Genomic DNA, 21,787 nt, shown 5'->3' with positions numbered 1-21,787 from the left:
CCTGAGGAGGGGGAAATCTGTGTCTACCAGCATTTTTTGGAGTCTAGCCTTAGGTTTCCCCTCCCTTCCTTAATCTCCGAGTTGCTGGAGTGGTATGGCATCACTATTAGCCAGCTCGTACCCAACGCCCTCAGGACCATCATGGTGATGATGGTATGGGCTCGGCTCAGGGGTGTGGAGTTGATGTTGAGGCTGTTCCATGCCATGTTCGCGCCGAAGAAGCACGCTTCCGAAGAAGCCTGTGCATAACCCCTCGTTTGTTCACGAGTGGAAGGATAAGTTCTTCTATGTCTCCTGCCCGAGGGCTAGCGGTTCAGGTCTGATTGGGGGGAGGCCTGCATCATCGTCGAGAGATGTCCCCCACTGCTCCGAGACGAAGAGGCTGCAACTGTAGCTCACCTGCTGGTGATGGGGACATTTCAGGTGAAGCCGTTGGTGGAGGAGGAGGTCGCCCTAGTTTTCGTTGGGATTAGCCCAGCCCCCCTCGATAGTAACAGATTTTTCTAATGCTCGAGCCCGAGCCCGGCCTGACCATTGGACCTACAACTTGGGCCCGAACCCGTCCCTCATAAAAAGCCCGAAGCCTAGGCCTGGGCCAGAGCCCGAAATTTAGCCCATGCTGTTACTACTGCTGAATAGAGAGTGAGAAATTATAAAGAAAAGAATAAAAAATGTATACATTAATTTATAAATATATATATATATATATATTTCAATAAATATTTTATTATTTATATATTTTATATAATATATAAAATACACATTATGTAATTTATAAATTATATAATGCTGAATCGCGCCGGGTTGGGCTTCTTTGACAAATCCCGAGCCCGGCCCGAAACACAGTCGGGCATACTGTGTTAGGCCCGAGGTCAAGCCCGCGGGCCTAATTACATGACCAAGCCCAACTGGGGTGCGGGCCAGGCCGGGCCGGGCCATCGGGCTACCTGGCCCATGAATAGGTCTACTTGATAGGAGAGGTTTTATGGTTAGTGCGTCTTCCACGTTCTTTTCTTTTTTCACTTTAATGTACTAACTGTTTTCCTTTGTTGTTTCGCCAAAGTGCCATTGGATGCCAAGCAGCGTTTGTTGGAGAAGGCCCAAGCAAAGCATGTCGGGAAGAAAAGCCGGAGGGCAAACGCTGAATAGACCCGGCGATGAAGCTACTCCCTGCCTTGTTGAAGGGAGGGAATCCGTAGATCCCTGCCAAGGGGAAGCAGCCAGTGGTGGCACCCCCGGAAGTCACTGGTGGGGTGAAGAAGCCCTTGGAGGGGGCCAAAAAGCTTACAGAGGCACCGAAGAAGCCCACCACCGGGACCGAGGTGCCAAAGAAGCCCACAAACAGGCCTGAGGCGGGTAAGAAGAGGCCCGCATCAGATACGCCAAGTGAGGAGCCACCGCCGAAGGTGGTCAACACTAATAGGATGGCCGAGGAGGTGGTGCAAAGGTCCACGCCTGAGGAGCACCCAACCGGGCCTTCATCAGCCCCTCCATCAGTACAGGGGCTCCTCGAGAGAGCCGAGAGGGCCGGGAAGGTCTTCCGCCCACAATGGCAACTCTGGGAGGGGGACTCCATTCAAGATGAGGGGGTCAACCAAGAGCTAGTAAGTGGGGCCATCCTGCCGAGGGATCATTACCGTCTACTGCAAAGTGACCCCAAGGCGTTCTACGACGAAGGTCTGTATCACTTGGCTGAGGTAATGTGTTCTTCGGCTTCGCGTTTTCTTCTCTCCCTATCCTTTTGTTTGCTAACTGGTTTTGTTGCAAGCCTGTCTGCACTTCATCAGTTTGGGGGACTGAAAAAGATTGGCCATGTCTCGCATTGACAAGGCAGAGAAGGAGAAGAAGTCTGCCGAGGAGAAGCTCTAGAAGGTAGCTGCCACCGCCGAGAACAAGTACCAGAAATTCTAAAAGGCGCTCATGGATGAGCAATTAGTTCGGGAGTGCCTCAGGGCTCAGCTGAAGGAGGCGCGGCAAGGGCTCTCCAAAGAGCAGATGGAGTGGGTCGGCTGGAAAGCATCATCACGAATGCAGAGAGACAGGTAGTCGAGGCCGAGAAGAAGACTGCCGAGGTAGAGGCAAAAACTGCCAAAGCTCTAGCCTTGGCAGAACAGTGAAAGAAGGTTGCAGCCGAGGTGGTGAGGTGTACAAGAAGTCCTCTGACTTCCTAGATGCGCTGACGGAGTATGCTTCGTCGTCCTACCTTGACGGTATTGAAGATACCAAGGAGGCACTCCTATTGGTGTTGCCATATTTTGACGTCGAGGGGCTGCAAGTGATCCCTGTTGCTCCCTCTGAGGTTTAGTCGACCGAAGACTCCGTTCCCCCTCTTGCCAACGACGAGGCGCATGCATAGATTCCCCTCCCCCCCCCCTTTTGTTCATTTGTTGTAATACTTTGTTGCTTGTTTTTCTTCTTCTTCTTTTTCTTTTTGTGAAGGCAATACAAAACTTTTTGTAAAGGCTATACAAGACCAAAATTGAGTAATGAATGAAGCCATTTTTTGTATCTATTGTTTTCTGTGCATGTTGTCTCTTCCCCTTCTTTCTCTTCTTCTTCCTCTTTTTTTTTTTTTTTTTTTTTTGTGAGAGGTCCTTGCCCCTTCGAACAATGAAGACCACAATACACAAGGCACACGATTCATTCGTAGTACTCGTTTACTTGCATGCTCGCCTCAAGTAATTAGGACATTGCAAGTCAAGGTGGAGTCACACGTCCGAAGTGGGGCTCACCTGGATCCCGAACCCCATGTGTTAACTTAGGTAAGGTCGAAGGGACCTGGCACCATGGCTGAGGTATGTCACCGAGGTGCTTGGGTTGACGAAGAGCCGAGGTGGAGCAGCACCATCGGGGTGTAGTTCCCTTGACTCGTTCTTACCAAGTGTTTTCTCGGGGGAGGTCAAGGCGTTCCACCGGCGAAGACAAGGGCTTTGTCTCGCTATTTTTTTTGCGCTAAGTGCGGGTAGCCGAGGGGGTCACCACACTCTGAGGTGATGAGGCGTAACAGGCTTTTGCCCTAGCGTGTATGTCATGGGTGAGGTGTTGTTTTCCGCAATGGCCCGTGCCGAGGGTTCGTCCTTCAGAAGAGGGCTTCCAGTAGGTCTAAGTTCGTTCTGAGCGCCTCGTCATTCTCGGCCTCAGTACACCCTTCGATCCGAAGCGTTGGTTGGCCGATTTCTACTGGGATCACTACTTTCGCACCGTAGGTCAGGCCGAAAGGGGTCTCTCCTGTGGTTGTCCAATGTGTAGTTTGGTACGCCCAGAGGACGCTATGTAGTTCGTCGGCCCAGAGGCCTTTAACTCTATCCAACATGGTCTTTAGTCCGTCCAGGATGGTTCTGTTTGTAACCTCGGCCAGGCCGTTCGTGTGGGGGTATCCCACCGAGGTGCACTGTTGTCTAATTCCGAGAGAGGTGCACCATTCTCGAATTTTATCGTCATCAAACTGTTTTGAATTGTCTGTGATTAGCATGTGGGGGAGGCCGGAGCGACAAATAATGTTCTTCCAAAAGAAGTTCTGAATTGTTTGTGCTGTGATAGTGGCTAGGGGTTCAGCCTTCACCCACTTTGTGAAGTAATACACTACAACGACGATATACTTCCTGCCCCCCGTTGCCTGAGGGAAGGAGCCAAGGAGGTCCATCCCCCACTTGGCGAAGGGTTAGGGGCTGCTGAGGGCCGAGAGGGTGATGGCTGGTTGATGGCAGAGGTTGACATGTCTTTGGCATTGGTCGCCTTTCCGCACTAGCTCAGTCGCATCCTTGTGAATGGTCGGGCAGAAGTACCCTTGCCTTAATGTTTTCTGGGCTAGGGTTTGGCCGCCATGGTGGTTGCCATAGATGCCTTAATTTCCCGGAGCATGTACTCGCCCTCTTCTTGGCGGAGGCATCGGAGGTAAGGCAAGGTGAAGGACCTCCTGTACAATTTCCCTTCCAGCAGGGTGTAGTGTGTTGCCTGTCGTTAGAGTCTTCTGGCTTCGTTCCTGTTGTCGGGTAGCCTCCCCATTAGTAGGAATTCGATGATAGGGTCCATTGAAGATGGTTCGGTCTCTACGGGGAGGATTTGGATGTCCTCTATGGAGGGCCAACGTAACCTTTCCACGTGCATAGTGCGATCAAGGGCCACGTCCGAGGTGCTTGTCAATTTGGAGAGGGCGTCGGCTTGGGTGTTCTCGGCTTGCGGGACTTGTTGCAGGGAGAAACGTTGGAAGTGGCGGCCTTCCTTATTCTTTCTTTTTAGCGCCGCCACGTAGCATTGGCGGGCGATCTTTCGGTTCCCATGAACAATTCCGACGTCGTGCTTGGTGGGAAACTTGAGGGCCAGGTGATAGGAGGACATGGCTGCCCCTAGTGCATGAAGGTACTTAGCCATGGTTTGTTCTCTAGCCTCGTACTCACCGTTGACTTGATTCACCTCCAGCTGTGGGTCGCTGAGGACTTCAATGTGCTTAGAGCCAAGATCTTTGGCGAGCTATAACCCTGCCAAGAGGGCTTCGTACTCGGCTTCGTTGTTGGATGCAGGGAACTCGAATCTCAGCGCATACTTTATGACTACACCATCGGGGGTGAGGAGAACGAGGCCTGCTCCACTCCCTTTGGCGTTGGATGAACCATCGACAAAAAGTCTTCATGCGGGGGGGTGGGGGGGGGAAGGGGCTCATCGACCGGGCGTGCTTCTTTCTAGTTCGTCTTCGTGAGGCCAGCCGAGGGGCCTGTTGAAGGTGAATTCTACTACGAAGTCAGCCAAGGCTTGCGCTTTATTTGCGAGCCTCGACTAGTATTGGATGTCAAACTCCGAAAGTTCGATCGCCCACTTAATCAGGCGTCCTGAAGTCTCTGGCTTGGCGAGGACGGCCTTAAGGGCCTGATTCGTCAGGACTATGATGGTATGGGCTTGGAAATACGGCCTGAGCTTTTTGGCTGAGGTGACGAGGGTGTAGGCTAGCTTTTCCATTTTGGGGTACCTGGTTTCGGCATCACAGAGGACCTTGCTGACATAGTATACAGGTCTCTGGACTCCGTCATCTTTCGCCAAGACCGAGCTGACGGACTCGTCTCCAGCTGAAAAGTACAAATATAGTTTCCCCTGATGCTGGCCGAGCAAGGAGCAGGGGTGAGGTGATGTATAGCTTGAACTCGTCGAAGGCACGTTGGCACTTCTCCATCCACTGAAATTTTTTTACCTTCTTGATGGCGCGGAAGAAGGGAAGCAGCGGTCTACCAACTTTGACATGAAAAGGTTGAGGGCGGCTATCCTACCGGTGAGTCTTTGGGTCTCCTTTACTGACCGAGGGGGTGCCATGTCTAGTATAGCCTGCACCTTGTCCGGGTTAGCTTCAATGCCTCTTTGAGTGGTGATGAAGCCTAAGAATTTTCCCGAGGTAACTCCGAAGGCATAGTTGCTCGGGTTGAACTTTATGTTGAACTTGCGCAGAGTATCAAAGGTCTCATCCAAGTCCGAGGTGTGTGTTTCGGCCTTCAGGCTCTTCACCACCATGTCGTCCACGTAGGCTTCAACATTCCTCCCCATCTGATTCTTGAAAACCTTGTTAACAAGGCGCTGTTAGGTGGCCCCTGCATTTTTAAGGCTGAATGACATTACCTTGTAGCAGTACATGCCATGCTCAGTGATGAATGAGGTCTTCTCCTCGTCGTCAGGGTGCATTTGGATCTGGTTGTGTTTGGAGAAGGCATCCATGAAGCTGAGTAGTTCATACCCTGTAGTGGCGTCGACGAGGTGGTCTATCCTCGGTAAGGGAAAATTGTCCTTCGAGTAGGCTCGGTTAAGGTCTATGAAGTCAATACAGATCTACCATTTCCCATTAGTTTTCCTTACCAAAACCACGTTAGACAACCAGTTAGGGTAATGTACCTTACGGATGAATCTGGCGTCGAGTATCTTATCAACCTCCTCTCCTATGGCCTTTCATCGTTCTTGTGCAAATTTCCTCTTCTTTTGCCGGACTGACCTAGAGCTCGGGTCGACATTCAGCCTGTGAGTAATGACCGGAGGGTCAATTCCGGGCATGTCAGTGGTGGACCAAGTAAAGACATCGGCGTTAGTTCTAAGGAAGCTTACTAGTTCAGATAGGCGTTCAGGGGGAAGGTTGAACCCGACGTGGATTGTCTTTTCTGGGGCTGACTCATTCAGGAGAACCGAGACGGGGTCCTCGGATGGCTAGCCTCGGCTTGCTAGCTCTTCCCGGAGGTCGAGGCCTTCCAGTGGTAGGGCCTCCTTATTCTTTCCTTTTAGCGCCGCCATGTAGCATTGGCGGGCGATCTGCTGGTTCCCATGAACAACTCCTATGTCGTGCTCGGTGAGAAACTTGAGGGTCAGGTGATAGGAAGACATGGTTGCCCCTAGTGCATGAAGGGTTGGTCTCCCCATTATTACGTTGTAGGGAGGGACAACCTTTACCACCAGGAACCCATGCATCCAGGTCACTTGGTGTGGTGCTGTCCCTACCGTGATGGGTAGGGTAATTTTTTCTTTCGGCCTGACAATGCTGCCGGAGAAGCCGACGGGGGGAACGTTGACAGGTTGGAGTCGCTCTGTCATGAGCTTCATTCTCTCATAGGTGTCGTAAAAAAGGATATCGGCTAACGAGCCACTATCCACCAAGATCTTCTTTACCATAAAATTGGAGATGATGCCTGTGACCATGAGGGCATCGTTGTGGGGGACTGTGATCCCCTCTAAGTCCTTGTTGGTGAAGGTGAGGGCATGTGGACAACTCGGCCTCTGCGAAGCGTCCGGGTACTTCTGCTTCTTCGGGGCAGGCTCCCAGATGTTAAGCTGCCTAGTGTAGGCTTTTCGAGCCGAGGCCGAGGCTCTAGCCGAGGCCTTGCCCCCGATGATGACGGCGATGACGCCTGCCACTTGTTGATGTTGCTGCTACTGCTGATGCTACTGGGAGGACGAGGCGCCAACTTCTCCTCTGACGAATTGCTTGAGGTGCCTGTGGTGGCTAAGGGACTCTATTTTGTTCTTTTGTATCGTAGCAGTCCTCGGTGTTATGTCCGGTGTTGCGGTGATACTTGCAATACTTCGTAGGGTTCCCCCTCTTGGGGTTCCGCTTCAGCTTTGTTGGCCACTTCACAAACCTCTCTTCCCCGATCTGCATTAGTATTTGAGTGCGAGTGGAGTTGAGTGGCGTGTAGTCCTTGTAAGCCAAGGCCGGAGCCGATGGCTACTTGTTGTCTTTGCCACTATGGTTGTCGGGGTGGCACTGTCCCTGCCTTTCCTCTTCTTCTTTGGGGGGCCCGTCATGGCGCTTGGCTACCCTTTCTTGGTTGTCCCCGGCCGAAGCCTCTTCGGCTGCGATGTATTTTTGGGCCTTCTTGAGGAATTTGAGTTTAATATTTGGCGGGGTCTTAGCGACCGAGCACTTGAGGGTCGAGCCAGAGCGGAGTCCGTTAATGATTGCATGCATGGAGACCATAGGGTCGAGGTCTCGAACTTCGAGCTCTTCCTTCTTAAAGCAGTCAATATAAGACCGCAAGCTTTCACCCGATGCCTGTTTGAGTGACATTAGAGAGACTACGCTCTTCTGACATCGTCTACTGCTGATGAAGCGGGTGAGGAACAAGGTTGTAAATTGCTCCCACGGGCTGAGCCAAGCTAACCCACATGATATGTATAGGAGAAATTCTTATGGTAAGGTGAGATTTCATGTGCACAAAGTTTTCCTAGCTCTTTGAACAATGATTTATTGCTTAGTTTTTTAATGAAATAAAATGTTCAAAGGCATTACAATCAACCCTCCTTCACTTTCACTTTAAGCCAATTATGAAACTTGTAACCTCCTTCAATGACTTACCGGAAGGCAAAGAAACGAGTTGAAGTTATTACAAATGTCCCTAACATTGAAGGCCCGTTTGGAAGGGCTGAGTTGAAGATTGAGCTAAATTGATTCAGCTGCCTTAAAGGGATTGGGATAAGTTATTCAAAGAGGCTTAAGTGGGCTATCAATCAAATGACCTACTGACAGCCGATTTGGCTCTCTGGAACATAACTTATAGGTTGTCTCATGTGTATATAGGGTCCACCTTAGAAAGCCAGAAGCCAGTGCAATTCAACCCTTCCAAATGGACACTAAAAAATGCTGGAGATTCTGGCTACCTCCAGTTGTCCAGACCAGCAATATGACTATACTGCTATATGGTGCCTAAGTATGTGCTCATGGTCCTCAGGATTAAAAAATTCCAAAAGAGCAATGCACCAGCTGAACACATATCAAGTGCTAGCCGTATCCATTGCTTGGCACATGTGCATCAGCTGAATAAATATCAAGTGTTAACTATAATCATTGCCACGTGTATGGGACCATGCATGTGGAAATTGGAATGACATACTAGGCTAAAGAGGTCGATACACAAAAGTTACTTTCATCTCCATTCATTTTGATATTTCATCATTAAATATGATATGGTATTAAATATTAAATGCTAATTTATTGCATTGGTGACCAGAAATATTATATATGGATATCGCATCCGTGACCAAAAATATCTTATCGATACTTAAATCTTGGTTTAGGTTGAATTGAGACAAACAATGTGATAGATGTATAGCATACGATGCACACATCCAGTTAAAAACAAAAGAAACTAATTCTTTAACATTTCTCGATGTCCCATTCTCAATGATACACTTTTATCATGTATGGACATGAACTGTTGGCCAGGAAGTAAGATTTACTTTCTTTTTCTGAAAAAGTATATTATACTAAAAAGGATAAATAGTTAGATAGTCACTAGTCAGATACAGGAGGAAGACATGAAGTCAATCTGGTGACGGGCCAAACAATCCTTCAGTATGTTCAATAATGGTGAGCATTATTCGGTAAAAACTAAAAAATCGAACTAAAAATTTTGGTTTTGGTTTTTTTTTTTCGATTTATTTATTTCGTTTTTCAGTTAATTTGGTTCAGTTATTTTAATTTTAGAATATTTTGGTTTCATTTTCGATTTTTAAAATTAGAAATTCGGTTGACCGAAAAATTCAAATTAATCAAAATTTATTATATATTATAATATGTATCATATAATATAATATATTATTTCACTACTATATATATAATATTAGTATATATTTAAATGTACATATATATAATGCATATTAGTATAATATTGTTGAAATATTATTTTAATTGAAGTAATAAAAAACCAAACCAAAAATTTGGGTTTCGCTTTTTCAATAATTCAGTTTTGGTTCGATTTTATATTTTACATATTCAATTTTTAAAACCGAATGCTCGCCCCCCTAATTTCAATATTCTAACATATTTGACCAACCTATGAGCTGGAACATTAAACCATCTACTTACATAAATAGTAAAAAGGAGACAGACCCAAAACCATGTAGTAAAGACTTGGTACTTGATAGTTTGAAATAAGTAGAAACATTGCCAAACAAGATGTAAATGCAATAAAAACACCGGTGCATGAATAAATCAAATTTGTATTCATGGCTTCTACACCCACTTGCATTTATTACGTGCATTGGCGTTTGAATCACCAAAAAAGAGAGAAGGAGAGACCGGATCTCTGTTCCTCAAACCTGTCGCCTCACACGCACATCCTACTATGCATTGTGAATATCTCTTACACCTATTAATTGTTATTCAAGGAAGATGTTCTCAATGCATGTTGGATGTGCATGTGAAGCGCCCATTTGTAAAGAACAGATACCGTCTCACAGAAGGGCAAGATGTGAATGGCTAAAAGTAATATCTGATGAAGTAGGGTCCGGATCTATTCCTCACACCAATCTCACAATGAGTCTCACTCGAAACATCTGTCATACTGGTGTATTTTTATGGGATTTTTGGACTGCAATCCCGTTTTTTTATTCATGGGATATGTTTCCCATACACAGTGAGATGTGGTATGAGGTGCGCTCTTGTGAAGAGCAAATCCTAATTCTATATAATGACTTTACAGAATTGGGATTTCCTGTTGTGCGCTGGGAAATGTTACAAGGTCAGTTGTGAATAGCGCTTTGTGAGAACAGATTTGAACTCATATAATCATCCGTTTAGAGATTTGCTCCTCACACCAATCGCACAGCACAGATGCTTGTATGTTATTATTCATGAGAAATATTTCCAACGCACGGGAGAACGTGTTGTGTGATCCCGTGGAACGCTCAGGAGCAAATCCCTATTTTCTATTGACTTTATAAGATGGACCCACGTGCTGTGTGATCCCGTGGAACGCTCAGGAGCAAATCCCAAATCCCTATTTTCTATTGACTTTACAAAATGGACCCACGTGCTGTGTGATCCCGTGGAACGCTCAGGAGCAAAAGTCCCTATTTTCTATTGACCTTACAAGATGGACCGATGGGTCCTGTCCGGAGGACATCCAGACAAGATAATGAATGTTGGGTGGTTTTCACCGAGGTTTCTTTTGGTGGCTTCTTTTAAAGTCTAAGCAGCTGTATCAAAGCCCTACCAAACGGGCCCCAAAACATGGTTGAGAAATGGGAGGGCTTAACTTGAAAGCTGCTGCTTACATCTGTTGCGAAGGTACAGCCATTAGATGATGGGTCAGTAACCATTGTAATTGTGCATTTATTGTGACTTAAATTCAAGTCATCACCGACCCGATGAATCAACACCCAGTTCAAGCTAAAATCCAAACAGCATTGAAAGGATAAACGTACACTATAGACGTAACTCACCAGAAAGGCAGAAAGTACTACCTTCAGGGTTTAGGCTTTGACAGACATTGATGCGTAGAAGTTGAGCACGACCTCCGAGGAACCACCCAAGAATCCCTCATTAACTCCATCTCACTCAGCCACTCCGCCCCCATCAGTCTCTCCTCAAGACTCCCAACTTCCAACCCAAAGAGATTTTCTTTCACTTGTCACAACCAATGGCCTCTTCTGCAACCTTATTCCCTCATGAAACAATTGGTCGCAGAAGCTCCCAGAAGAAGAATAATCCCATTAACCATCTTGATGAACTTGATTCCTTCAAATGTGCTCATATTGCAACTCATAAGGCGCGTTCTGTTTCTGTGCAATCAGTGCAGATGAATGAGCCCACAACCATGCCATTGAATCACTCAGGCTCTGTGTTCCATTTTGAGGAATACATGGCCACAAAGGCTGAAAGGGTGAACAAGGCTCTGGACGAGGCTGTTCCTCTGAGACATCCACTCAAGGTACATGAGGCCATGAGGTATTCACTGCTGGCCGGCGGGAAGCGCATCCGCCCCATTCTGTGCATCGCATCCTGTGAGTTAGTGGGAGGGGATGAGTCGCTGGCTCTTCCCGTAGCGTGTGCAGTCGAGATGATTCATACCATGTCACTCATACACGATGACCTCCCTTGCATGGACAATGATGATCTGAGACGAGGCAAGCCCACCAACCATAAGGCTTTTGGGGAAGCCATAGCTGTTCTGGCCGGGGATGCGCTGCTTTCCCTTGCCTTTGAGCATGTCGCGGCGGCTAGGACCATCGATCTGCCGCCGGAGCTTGTCGTCCGGGTAGTGGCCGAGCTGGGTGCAGCAGTTGGGTCCGACGGACTTGTGGCAGGCCAAATTGTTGACATTGCCTGTGAGGGACAGCAAATAGTGGATCTAAAGGAATTGGAGTACATTCATGTCCACAAGACTGCAAAGCTGCTTGAAGCTTCGGCCGTCTGTGGAATGATCATGGGCGGAGGAAGCATGGCCGAGGTGGAGAGGGTGAGAAGGTATGCCAGGTGCACTGGTTTGCTGTTTCAGGTGGTGGATGATATTCTGGACATTACAAAGACTTCGGAGGAGTTGGGGAAGACGGCCGGCAAGGACTTAGTGAGCGACAAGGCCACTTATCCAAAGCTAATGGGGCTTGACAAAGCTAAGGAGTTTGCAGAGAAACTATTGGCTCAAGCCAAGGAGGAGCTCCTTTACTTTGATGGCTCTAAGGCTGCACCCTTGTATCATCTAGCTGATTATATTGCCCATCGGCAAAATTAGTAGCGCATTTGTGTATGGCTGTATGCAGTAGTGCTCATGTCTATGGCCTCTGAAGAAATGCCATTGACTTACATTAATTAAAAATAAAATAAAGCTTTTTTTTTTTCTTTTCTTTTGTCAAACAGGTTGAGGCATCTTCCCTCTTCACTAATTCTAGTTTTTCCGAAGACAATGATGCATGAGATCACTTTGAATATGCAATGCATACAGTGGTCTTTGGACTTGGATTCCCTTCATGGTTGCTTTCCTTTTTTATGCAAGAAAATGTATCTATTTCTTTCTCTGCCTCATTGATGAATTCATGCTTTTCTACCAAAAAATAAAATCAAAGCAACAGTTATATACCATGTAGTTATATAACATTATACCTAAACATTTTATATGAAATTTAGCTGGTTAGTTATAACTCTTATTTGGGTGGTTAATGTGTAAACTGTTTTTTTACCCAAACATATGGAAGAAGGTTTATTATTTGGATCAAGTAATATGCGTGGAGTTTCCACCTTGTATGTATTTTGTATACCTTGAAATGTACATTGGCCCATCTTGTATTTTTTCCATGAGAGAGAGAGAGAGAGACTTGAGGCTTCTTTTGGATCCAAACTTATTAGCCATGGAGGCTTCTTTTGGATCAAAACTTATTTGCCATGTTGGAACCCTGTATAAAGCCATTCTCAATTCAACTATTTACCGCAAAAGAACCCTAATAATCCATCAAATCCTAGTTAATGATTTCAATCTCTAATCATTGCCTATATTATCTTTTTTTTTTTTTTTTTTTTTAATACTTGTATACATGGCTCTCATTCATAAAAGATAACCATGAGTCCATGACATAAATTGATGACCAATTCCAGCTTTTTCTATACAGTTTCTATACACTCTTTAATTTATGTTGGGTTAAGCTTCTTAATTAGTGAGTTGAATATTGTTCCCCTACACATTTTTTGGACATTGTTGTTCCCTCCAGCATTGCTGATTTTGTTTTATAGAACTATATTTTTTTAAAAAGTTTTTTCCTTTTAACTCCATGGGACTACTCAACTTGGGGGTAGATCATCTCCTAAACCCACCTAACCTGGAGATTCACTCCTCACAAGATGGTGCTCACTGTGCTCATTGCCAATTGCAACTGTGTATTAGAAATATCTCCGTATTTATATGTTTTTGTTCATAGGAAGATATTCTCAATGTACAGCTGCAAGTGACTGAGCGGACTGAATCCGAGTTCCCTAGCCTAGTGTAGGCGGGATTCAATCCCAAGTCTGGATACTTTAACAACCAACCAGTTGGCACTTTGCTATAGAGTTTTCTTTCTAACCTGAGTGGGTATTCGCCCATCACAAAGGCTATGGATGCATCTCTCTATTTTGCCCATCCTTAGGCCTGAAATATTGGGCCTGGGTCCCGCTTCACAAATTTACAGGTCTGATGTGGGCCTGGGACAGGACTAAACACAAACCCAGGCCCAAGCCCGAATGCTTACGGTCCCTAACGAAGCCCTCTAATCAGACGACGAGCAAACCTTTGTCGTAACGTAAAAGAGCAATGCAAAATCCAGTACATCATTATCCCCACATAATTTCGTTTGCCTTCATTTGCATTTCCAAATCCAGCACACTCAGCTCTCACCTTCCCGGCTTGGGCTTGGGTTTTCCCTCTCCTCTCTCTTTCTCTGCCTCTCTGCCTAGGTTTCGCGCTAGCTTTCACCAAAACCAGTGTTATCCTCTTTTCCCACAACACCCCAATCTCCAGAGACTCACTGCCCGAGCAAACTCTGATTGGTTTTTGAGCTCCCTGAGGCTCCGTCTCCACTTCACATAAGCGGAAGCGGAGGAATAACCCAGAACCATGGCATCGAACTCTACTAACTTGTGGGTGTTGCTGGGATTGGGATTGGCTGGAATCATTCTCATGACCAGAAAATTGAAGAAAGTTGTTAAAGAAGATTTTGGTGCTTTTGTCGAGAGGCTCCAGCTTCTGCCACCTCCTCAGCCTGCGCCTCCCAAGGCTCCCCATCCCCTCACGGGCCTCTCTTTTGCAGTCTCGGATGTGTAAGTAAATTGCGTCGCCTATCTCGAATGCTCTTCGGCACTCTTGTCTGTTTTTTTTTTTTTTTTGGTTGCTTTTCAATAAATTCGTTGTTTCTCATTTTTTGATCTTGAAAAATATTGTTCTGTTGCATAATTCATTCCAGTTTCTGTATGGGAAAATTGCAAAAGCACAATATTTGGAAGGGTAACATGTTCTTCACTCTTTGAAATCTAACTGAAGAAAATAAAGAAAAAAAAATTCTAATAGAAGCAATTGTATACAGGCTTGATGACTAGAATTAATAAAATCGAGGAGTTATTCTTGCAACAAAACAATTGCTTATAAAAAAAAACAGCAAAACAATTAACTAGTATTATTTAGTGTGCTTTTTGTATGCCTTTTGGTTGTGTTTGGAGCCACATTTGTGTTTGTAGTGGTCCTGGCTCATGGCTTTTGTGTTTGTGCTCTATAAATTGTATTAAGAGAGTAAAACTTGCCAAAAAGCAAATCTTGTTTAATCCATATACCACATTGGGTAATGGAGGGATTTGATTGTTGGAGAGATTGTAGAATGGTCGTTGGCTGGATAGTGATAGGTGATAGTCCTTGGATTGAGGGCTGTTAAATCTCTAGCCTCACGTCTAAACTGTTCTTTTAGGTGGGTATTGAGAACCGCCAATGACATTGCAGATTCCCTTGATAGGAAATTACAGGAAGGTACTCTTTTTTTTTTTTTTTTTTTTTGAGCAGCAAGGAAGACATACTCTTTCAGCTAGTTGGCTAACTTTATTCTTTTTCTCGTTTTGAGTTTCTGTTACCTCTTCTGGAAAAGGTCTTCTTCCCTTGATTGCAGGGATTTATATCTCTTATTCATTTATAAGCATGAATCTTGAATTGTCCTTTTGTGCTCATGCTAGGGAATTCTCTAAAAGTGACGAGCTACACCAATGCCCAGTTGTGGTGATAAATAGGAAGGGGTTCTTGCATCTTTTGATATTATTGTAGAGGGAGGGCCGAGGGGGGCAAAGAAATTAGTCTAAGACTAAGAAATAAGAATTTGGTTAGCTACTTGGAATGTAGGGACTAGGGACATTAACAAGCAAAGTTGTGGAATTAATAGGCACAACACAAGGAAGAGATATCAATAAAAAAAGGACACAATGAAGAGGAGAATGATTATTTCTGGTCTTTTTATGCCCCCCCTCCCGGGCTTATTTCTGGTTTTATTTAATAAGATCTAACGGTGGGCCCCCTTCCACCGGGAGTACTTTAGGGTTAAAAAAAAAGAGAAGGATTAATACAGCATGCTTATAAGAAATTAAATGGAATGGAAAAAAAGCTAAAGAAATTGATGGCTAAATTGAGTAGTGATAATAGTATATAAGGATTTAAAATTCGAAATTGTAAATGCTAATGGAGTTGAGGATAGAATGATTTTAATTAGACTTGTTTTGAGAGAGGAAATCATTAACATAGTTAGTGCTTATGCACCTCAAGTAGGTTTTGAAACACATCATTAAAATGCAATTTTGGAAAAACATATAATGGTTAATTTAAGAAATTCTAAATGAAGATTTTTATAGGAGATCTAAATGGTCATGTGGAGAAAGGTAGTGTGAGATATAATAGGATTAATGGAGGATTTTAGGTTTAGGGAGAGGAATGAAGCATGGGACCTAATTTTAGAATTTGTGATAGCTTATGGTATTGGCAATGGTAAATGCATACTTTAAAAGCAGGATAAACATTTAAAAGTGGATTGGGTTTTGATGTATTTGAGTAAGAAGGGGGTTTAGGTTTGGGCAGGTTGAGAAGCAGAAATGAGGCTCATTTTGGAATGTGGTTGTGGAGATTTCCTAGAGATTCAGACAAACTGTGGCATAAAACCAGCAAAAGCATTCACAGGGTGGCTGACAATTGCTGGGATGCCAGCTTAAACTCCAGAGCTTTTCTTTCCTCTCCTTGAAAAGCCATTCAGTCAGTTCTTCCTTCTTTCCTGCCTTTTGTCAGGATTGGTGTGCTCTCAAGGGATAAAACCAAAATTTGGAAGGATCTTTGGTGGGGGGATCAGACCCTATAAGATAAAATTCCCCCTTATTTCTCTATTTCTGACCTTTTGGTATCTTATTGTGTCTCTTTCTCTCAAAACTGTCTGGTCAGGAATCTTGGTCTCAGAAGGGGTCTAAGGGATTTAGATTCCTTAGATCTGATATCTTTACTAAATTCTTTAGAAAGGGTGTTCCTTGATGCATCAAAGAGTGGTAACAGGGTTTGGACACTGAGTTCCTCTGGTTCCTTTTCATGTGTTTCCTTCTTCAATGAGTTAATCAGAAATTAAATCTTTTGCCTGTCCTGCCTGGTTAGTGCCATCTGGAATGGTCCTGTTTCACCAAAAATGAGAGCCTTCTGCTGGGAGGTCTATCATGATAAAATAAATATGTGTGAGAACTTACAACGAAGAAGATCTTTTGGTGCATTTCATCTCACTGTTGTCCCTTGTGCAAATCACGCGGTGAAAACTCTTTCCACTTGCTGATCTCCTGCACTTATGTATCTACTATTTGGTTGTTTTTCTTTTTTTTTTTGATAAATATTTGGCTGTTTTTCTTTGGTCTCTTTGGATGTAGGTGGATTCCTCCATGTGACCAAAGAAGCTTATTCAAGCACTCTTTTTTCTGTCCAAGGAAGAGAAGAGGTAAGATTTTTATGGAGACACACAAGAGCGGTAGTGCTTTGGTGCCTTGGGGAGGAGAGAAATGCAAGGCCGTTCAAGGATATAGAGAGAAGTGCAGAAGAAGTTTGGAAACATTTAAGTTGAAGTGGCACATTGGGTCAAAACAAGGGAGGAATTTAACTTGTTCACAACTGATGATATATTAAGAAACTGAAAATCAATTGCTGAATCTTCATCTTCAAGAAATTTACATGTGACAGTGCAGTGGGAGAGTCTGGTGGCAGATTTCATTAAATTGAACTTTGATGGGTGCAATGTGGGTAACCCGGGACAATCCGGAAACGAGGGTGCCTTTAGAGATGAAAAGGGGAATGCTATAGAACTTTTTTATGGACCAGTTGGCTATGGAGATTCAACAACAGCAGAACTGTGGGCAGTTCTAGGAGCAAGAAGGGCTAAATCTATGGACCTAAGGCAAATCATTGTTGAAGGAGATTCAGAAGCGGTGACAGGGTGGCTTAAGCGAAAACAAGAAGACCCATGGAAGTATAAAAATCATTTATTTTGGGGACCTTAGAAATCAAGAACGGCCCTTATTGAAAGAGATTGATTGGTTATTGATGAATTTCTTCTTGGTTTGGAAATACTTAGTAATTATAGATTAAGCCCATCCTTTAGGTATTAGTTCTATACTCTCTATGCTCTAAATGGGGATATATGACTGTAGGTAATGATACATTGAGATGGATGAGTGGTAAGAATAAGACTAGGAAGGAACATTTAAAAAAAGAATAAGACTAGAAGTAGAAAGGATATCATTAAAAATGAGTGCAGCTGTATAGTAGAAGTGCACCATTGGGAGCCCAGGCAATGTTTTAAAAGCACAAGGGGCAATTTGCGCCTCAGGCGCAAGGCACAAGGTGAGGCACACACCTTTTTGGAGCAAGGCAAGAAATACTAGAAGTACCAAAAAATTCAAAAAAGCAAAAAAATAAAATAATATTAAATATAATATTAATAAAAATATAAACTTGAATTTTAAAATAAATATTTTAGAAACCTATTATCTAAAATTAAAATACATAAACATAACATGTAAAGTGCATTCACGGTAAGCTCTTTAGCCAAAAGATTACCTAGTGGAGGACTGGATAACTTTCCTGCTACTAGAATTTGGACTCAGATTCCTCCTCTCAAAGTGAATGCACTGCTGTGGGTGGTGGTATTGGATAAAAATCTAACTAAACAGAATTTGACAAAAAGAGGAATTCTGATTCAAAACATGCTGTGTGAGCTGTGTGGGCAAGCAGAGGAGGACAACAATCATCTCTTCATCCATTGCCCTTTCGTGGCTGGAATTTGGAACCATTTTCCCTCTTCGGAAGGTATTTCCTGGGTCATGCCAAAACAGGTTTCAGATCTGCTAAGGAGTTGGGATTTGTTAGGCCTTTCTAAGCTGGCTAGACGTGTGTGGTGGCCTATCACTGCAGCTGTTATCAGTTCCATATGGGCAGAGAGAAACAAAAGAATCTTTCAGAATAAGAAAAAGGAAGCGGACTGTCTTGTGTCTGGTGCAGTGGGAAAGCTAGTGTCCTGGACTGCAGGTGTAAAAGGCATACAGCCTAGGGTCTTGGGGTCTCAGTTAAGATCTGTTAGTATATTTGAATTGTAATGTAAACTGAGAGGCTGTTCTCGGTCTTTGCTCCCTTCTGGGAGGCCCTTTGTATGGTTCTGATTTCTATTAATAAATTTACCTTACCTTTTTCAAAAAAAAAAAATGAAGCAAAACATTTAAACATTTTCAAGCATGTAAAACACAATTTCTTTTTTTCCTCAATTGCATTACTTTAAATAGCTAATGTGATGTAAGAATCTTGCATTCTTGATTCTACAAGCCGCCTTTGTACCAAGCCCCTCGAGGCAAGCCCAAACAAGTCCATGTTAGGGTCTTAATTTCTCAATCTTTACAAAAAAATGATTTTATAATTTTAATTGCATTTTAGGAAGATGTTTTACTATGATGAATGAATTTACAACATTAGCAAATAGGGGGTTCTTGGAGCTTCAGTGAATGAGTGAACGTCTAACATGGACTTGTTTGGGCTTTCTCGAGGGTCTTGGTTATTGGTCTGGGGGCGGAGCCCCCAGCCCAACTGCTAGATTCAAAAAGAACAAAAAGAAAAAGAAAATAAAAAAGGTACATGCCTGGGCTGAAGCGCAAGGCACACTGACCACTGGGTGCATGCCTTTTGAAAGTGTTGTGCCTAGGGCCCAGGTGAGGTGCTTACCTTAAAATGTGCCTTGCCTGAGTGGCTAGGTGTGCCTTTTAAATCATTGAGCCTAGGTTGCCCAACAGGTGAAAGAATGAGGGAAAGTTGTCTACACACCAAGATGGTTTGGGTATCTTGTAGAATGCTACCAACTAGTAAAAAAAGTAATAAAATTTGAGGGTTCTAATGGATGTTGGTAAATCCTAAAGACAGGTTTTGAATTCCTGAGAAAAGATCTGGAGTTCATAAATTAATAGAGGAATGAGGATCATCTTTCACAAAATGGAATGGCAAGACAAGCTTCATGTGGTAAAGGCTCTTTTTTCTTTTTTATTTATCTTCAAAAAAAAAAGACAGTATTCATGTAGCAGATGTAGGGACCCCAAATAATTGAGGTAAGGTTTTACCCCAAATAGTAAAAGCTCTATCCCAAAATTTGAGATAAGGCTTCATTGAGTTGAGTTGAGCTCTTTGCTTCTAAGGGGAAGAGCTTGCAACAGCTTGTTGTCAAGCAGACAGAAAGTTGTTTTAATCCAAACAAGCTCATTGCATGACTTGCTCAACCTACTACATCTCTTTTGGTGTAAAAGGTTTTCCCAATAATGCTTTAGTGTGCTTATTCATGAGTTGAAATTTTGAAGTTAATGGCACTTAATTTTGTTTCCTCTGTGGCAGGTCATGATCTGGTAAAAGTTGTGAATATCTTTGATTTTTTATTGATTGTTATATCCAATATTAATGCTTATGGATTTCTTTATGCTCGTGATCCCAAAATTATTTTCATTTTCTATCAATGTTAAATTCTGATTCTTTTGTGATTATCAGATTTGATATTGATGGATATGTGACTGGGTTTGGCAATCCAGACTGGGCAAAGACGCATGAGGCTGCAACTCGAACATCTCCTGTGGTTTCTCTTCTTGTAGAAGGTGGAGCCACTTGTGTTGGAAAAGCAGTTGTTGATGAAATGGCATATAGGTCAGGATTCAGGACTTGATTCATTTATTTTAATTTGTTTTTTTAATGCCATATATCATTTGTTGTGGACTTATGTACATTAGTCAGGGGATGATGATCCGTAACTAGTAGCCTTACAAGCACCACCTTCCTTGCTCCCACTGCCCCCTCCCCCAAACCTTACTTTGAGGCAAGACTCTGTGCTTACAATGATATTACCTCCTTACTGTTTTATCTCTAATTTCTATCCTCCTTTACTTTCTGATTTATATCACTTGTTTTTGAAATCTGAATTCCAATCCTGCAAGCACTTATAAGACAAACGAACATTATGATACACCCACTAATCCATATATTTGGTTTAGTGGATTGCTGGGCCTTTTTTTTCCCATCAAACTTGGGACAAACTTTACTGCTTAAAAAGGTCTTAACCGTTTTTACCCAAAAAAATCTTAACCCTTTAACTGTCTTTCCCCATGTCCTAGTTTACGTTTGTTCTGATTTACATCATTTGTCTTTGATACATTATCAGTATCAATGGAGAAAACAAGCATTATGATACACCCACCAACCCTGCAGCTCCTGCACGAGTGCCAGGAGGGGCTTCTAGTGGATCTGCTGTTGCAGTTGCCGCAAAACTAGTTGACTTCTCTTTGGGTGAGTATCTAAACATTTCTTTACTTTGAATGCTGCTATAGTTTTACCATATCAATAGCTAATATTAAATGAAATCCAAAATAATAAGGTACTGATACTTTGATCCTCTCTAGCACTATAAAACCTGTCCTCTACATATACTATGATCCTTTTCCCTTGTCATGTATCTCCAGTGTTGTTGTTATTGTTATTGTTTTTATACAAAGTTTACATACATCCTTTAAGAAGGTAATCACCACTCACTACTACCTCTTTCCAATCATTTGACTTACACTATAGCCCAAAACAATTGATTTCTAACCACCCCTTGTTTTACTAATGCATAAACCATAGAGTTGCCAGACCTTTGTACCCATTGGGTTTTTACTTGAGTATTTTCCAGTGTTTTTAATTAACCTTATAGGCAAAATTGTTTACTTTGACACCATGGAGAGGGAATTACATGTATATGCTATCCTTCTAGATCTCTGTGTACTTCGGCTTAAAAAATCTTATGGTCTTTGTCTCCATCTAAAGACTCATTAGTTTGGGGCATACCATGTCCAGGGGTTTGTCATGTATGACTGCTTTATTCTGTTTTTGTTGCATATAAACAGATGCCTTAGTTTTATGTGATTGAACTGTCCTTATATTTAGTTTCTTTGTCTTATCTAAGAAGTGCTAGTTCTTGTATTGTTTTTCATTATGTATCTTACCAACTGACATACTCATTTCCTTTGATAGAAGAATTGTAGTCAGGATGTGGATATCAGTGGTTGAGATCCTTTAATGTATTGAAGTTCTAGTTTGCTTAGATTACAGTATTGAAGGTAGTTTAGATTTGATACTGAAGTTGCCTTGCATGCACTAGGGACTGAATCACATGCTTTGGCTGATTAGTCTGGGGGTTACAATATTGAGATTATTGATTTGGTCTCAGTTTGTTCTTGTTGAGCAGGAGACCAAGAAGAAGAAGAAAAGAAGAAGGAGAAAAGAAGAAGAAAGAAGAAGGAGAAGAGGAAGAAGAATAAGAGGCAACTAAGTTAAGGCCTCAACTAAACTTAGCTTCAGTCGAGTGAAGCTTTCTATTTATACTGTTCTGGCCGTACATAACAATATGTCTACAGAATTACGAAAATACCCCTACGGGTACTAAGCCTGTGATGATTTTCTCTCTGATGAAATGCTTGTCAACTTCAATGTTCTTTGTTCTATCATGTAGTACCGGGTTGGTAGCAATA

The 21,787-nt window shown here is 43.3% G+C and overlaps 1 protein-coding gene and 1 pseudogene across 2 annotated transcripts in view; both read left to right on the top strand.

Moving 5' to 3' along the window:
- The first annotated feature begins 10,676 nt into the window (after positions 1–10,676).
- Positions 10,677–12,082, top strand: LOC104602603 (geranylgeranyl pyrophosphate synthase 7, chloroplastic pseudogene; annotated as a pseudogene).
- A 1,462-nt stretch (positions 12,083–13,544) lies between these two features.
- LOC104602516 (translocon at the outer membrane of chloroplasts 64-like) overlaps positions 13,545–21,787 on the top strand; it is a 77,507-nt gene continuing 69,264 nt past the window's right edge. Inside the window, exons 1-4 of one of the 2 annotated variants that reach the window (XM_088900923.1) lie at positions 13,553–14,029; positions 19,779–19,931; positions 20,443–20,567; positions 21,505–21,588. In XM_088900923.1, coding sequence (XP_088757049.1) covers positions 13,827–14,029; positions 19,779–19,931; positions 20,443–20,567; positions 21,505–21,588 — 565 coding nt within the window. In that variant the 5' untranslated portion in view covers positions 13,553–13,826. Of the gene's footprint in view, positions 14,030–19,778; positions 19,932–20,442; positions 20,568–21,504; positions 21,589–21,787 lie in introns of both variants that reach the window. The other variant, XM_010266271.3, reaches the window with a different exon arrangement.

Source organism: Nelumbo nucifera, chromosome 3 (genome assembly GCF_055504915.1).
Source record: "Nelumbo nucifera cultivar China Antique chromosome 3, China Antique-T2T, whole genome shotgun sequence".
In the NCBI taxonomy this organism is placed as follows: domain Eukaryota; kingdom Viridiplantae; phylum Streptophyta; class Magnoliopsida; order Proteales; family Nelumbonaceae; genus Nelumbo; species Nelumbo nucifera.
This window is presented reverse-complemented; position numbering and strand designations above follow the sequence as displayed.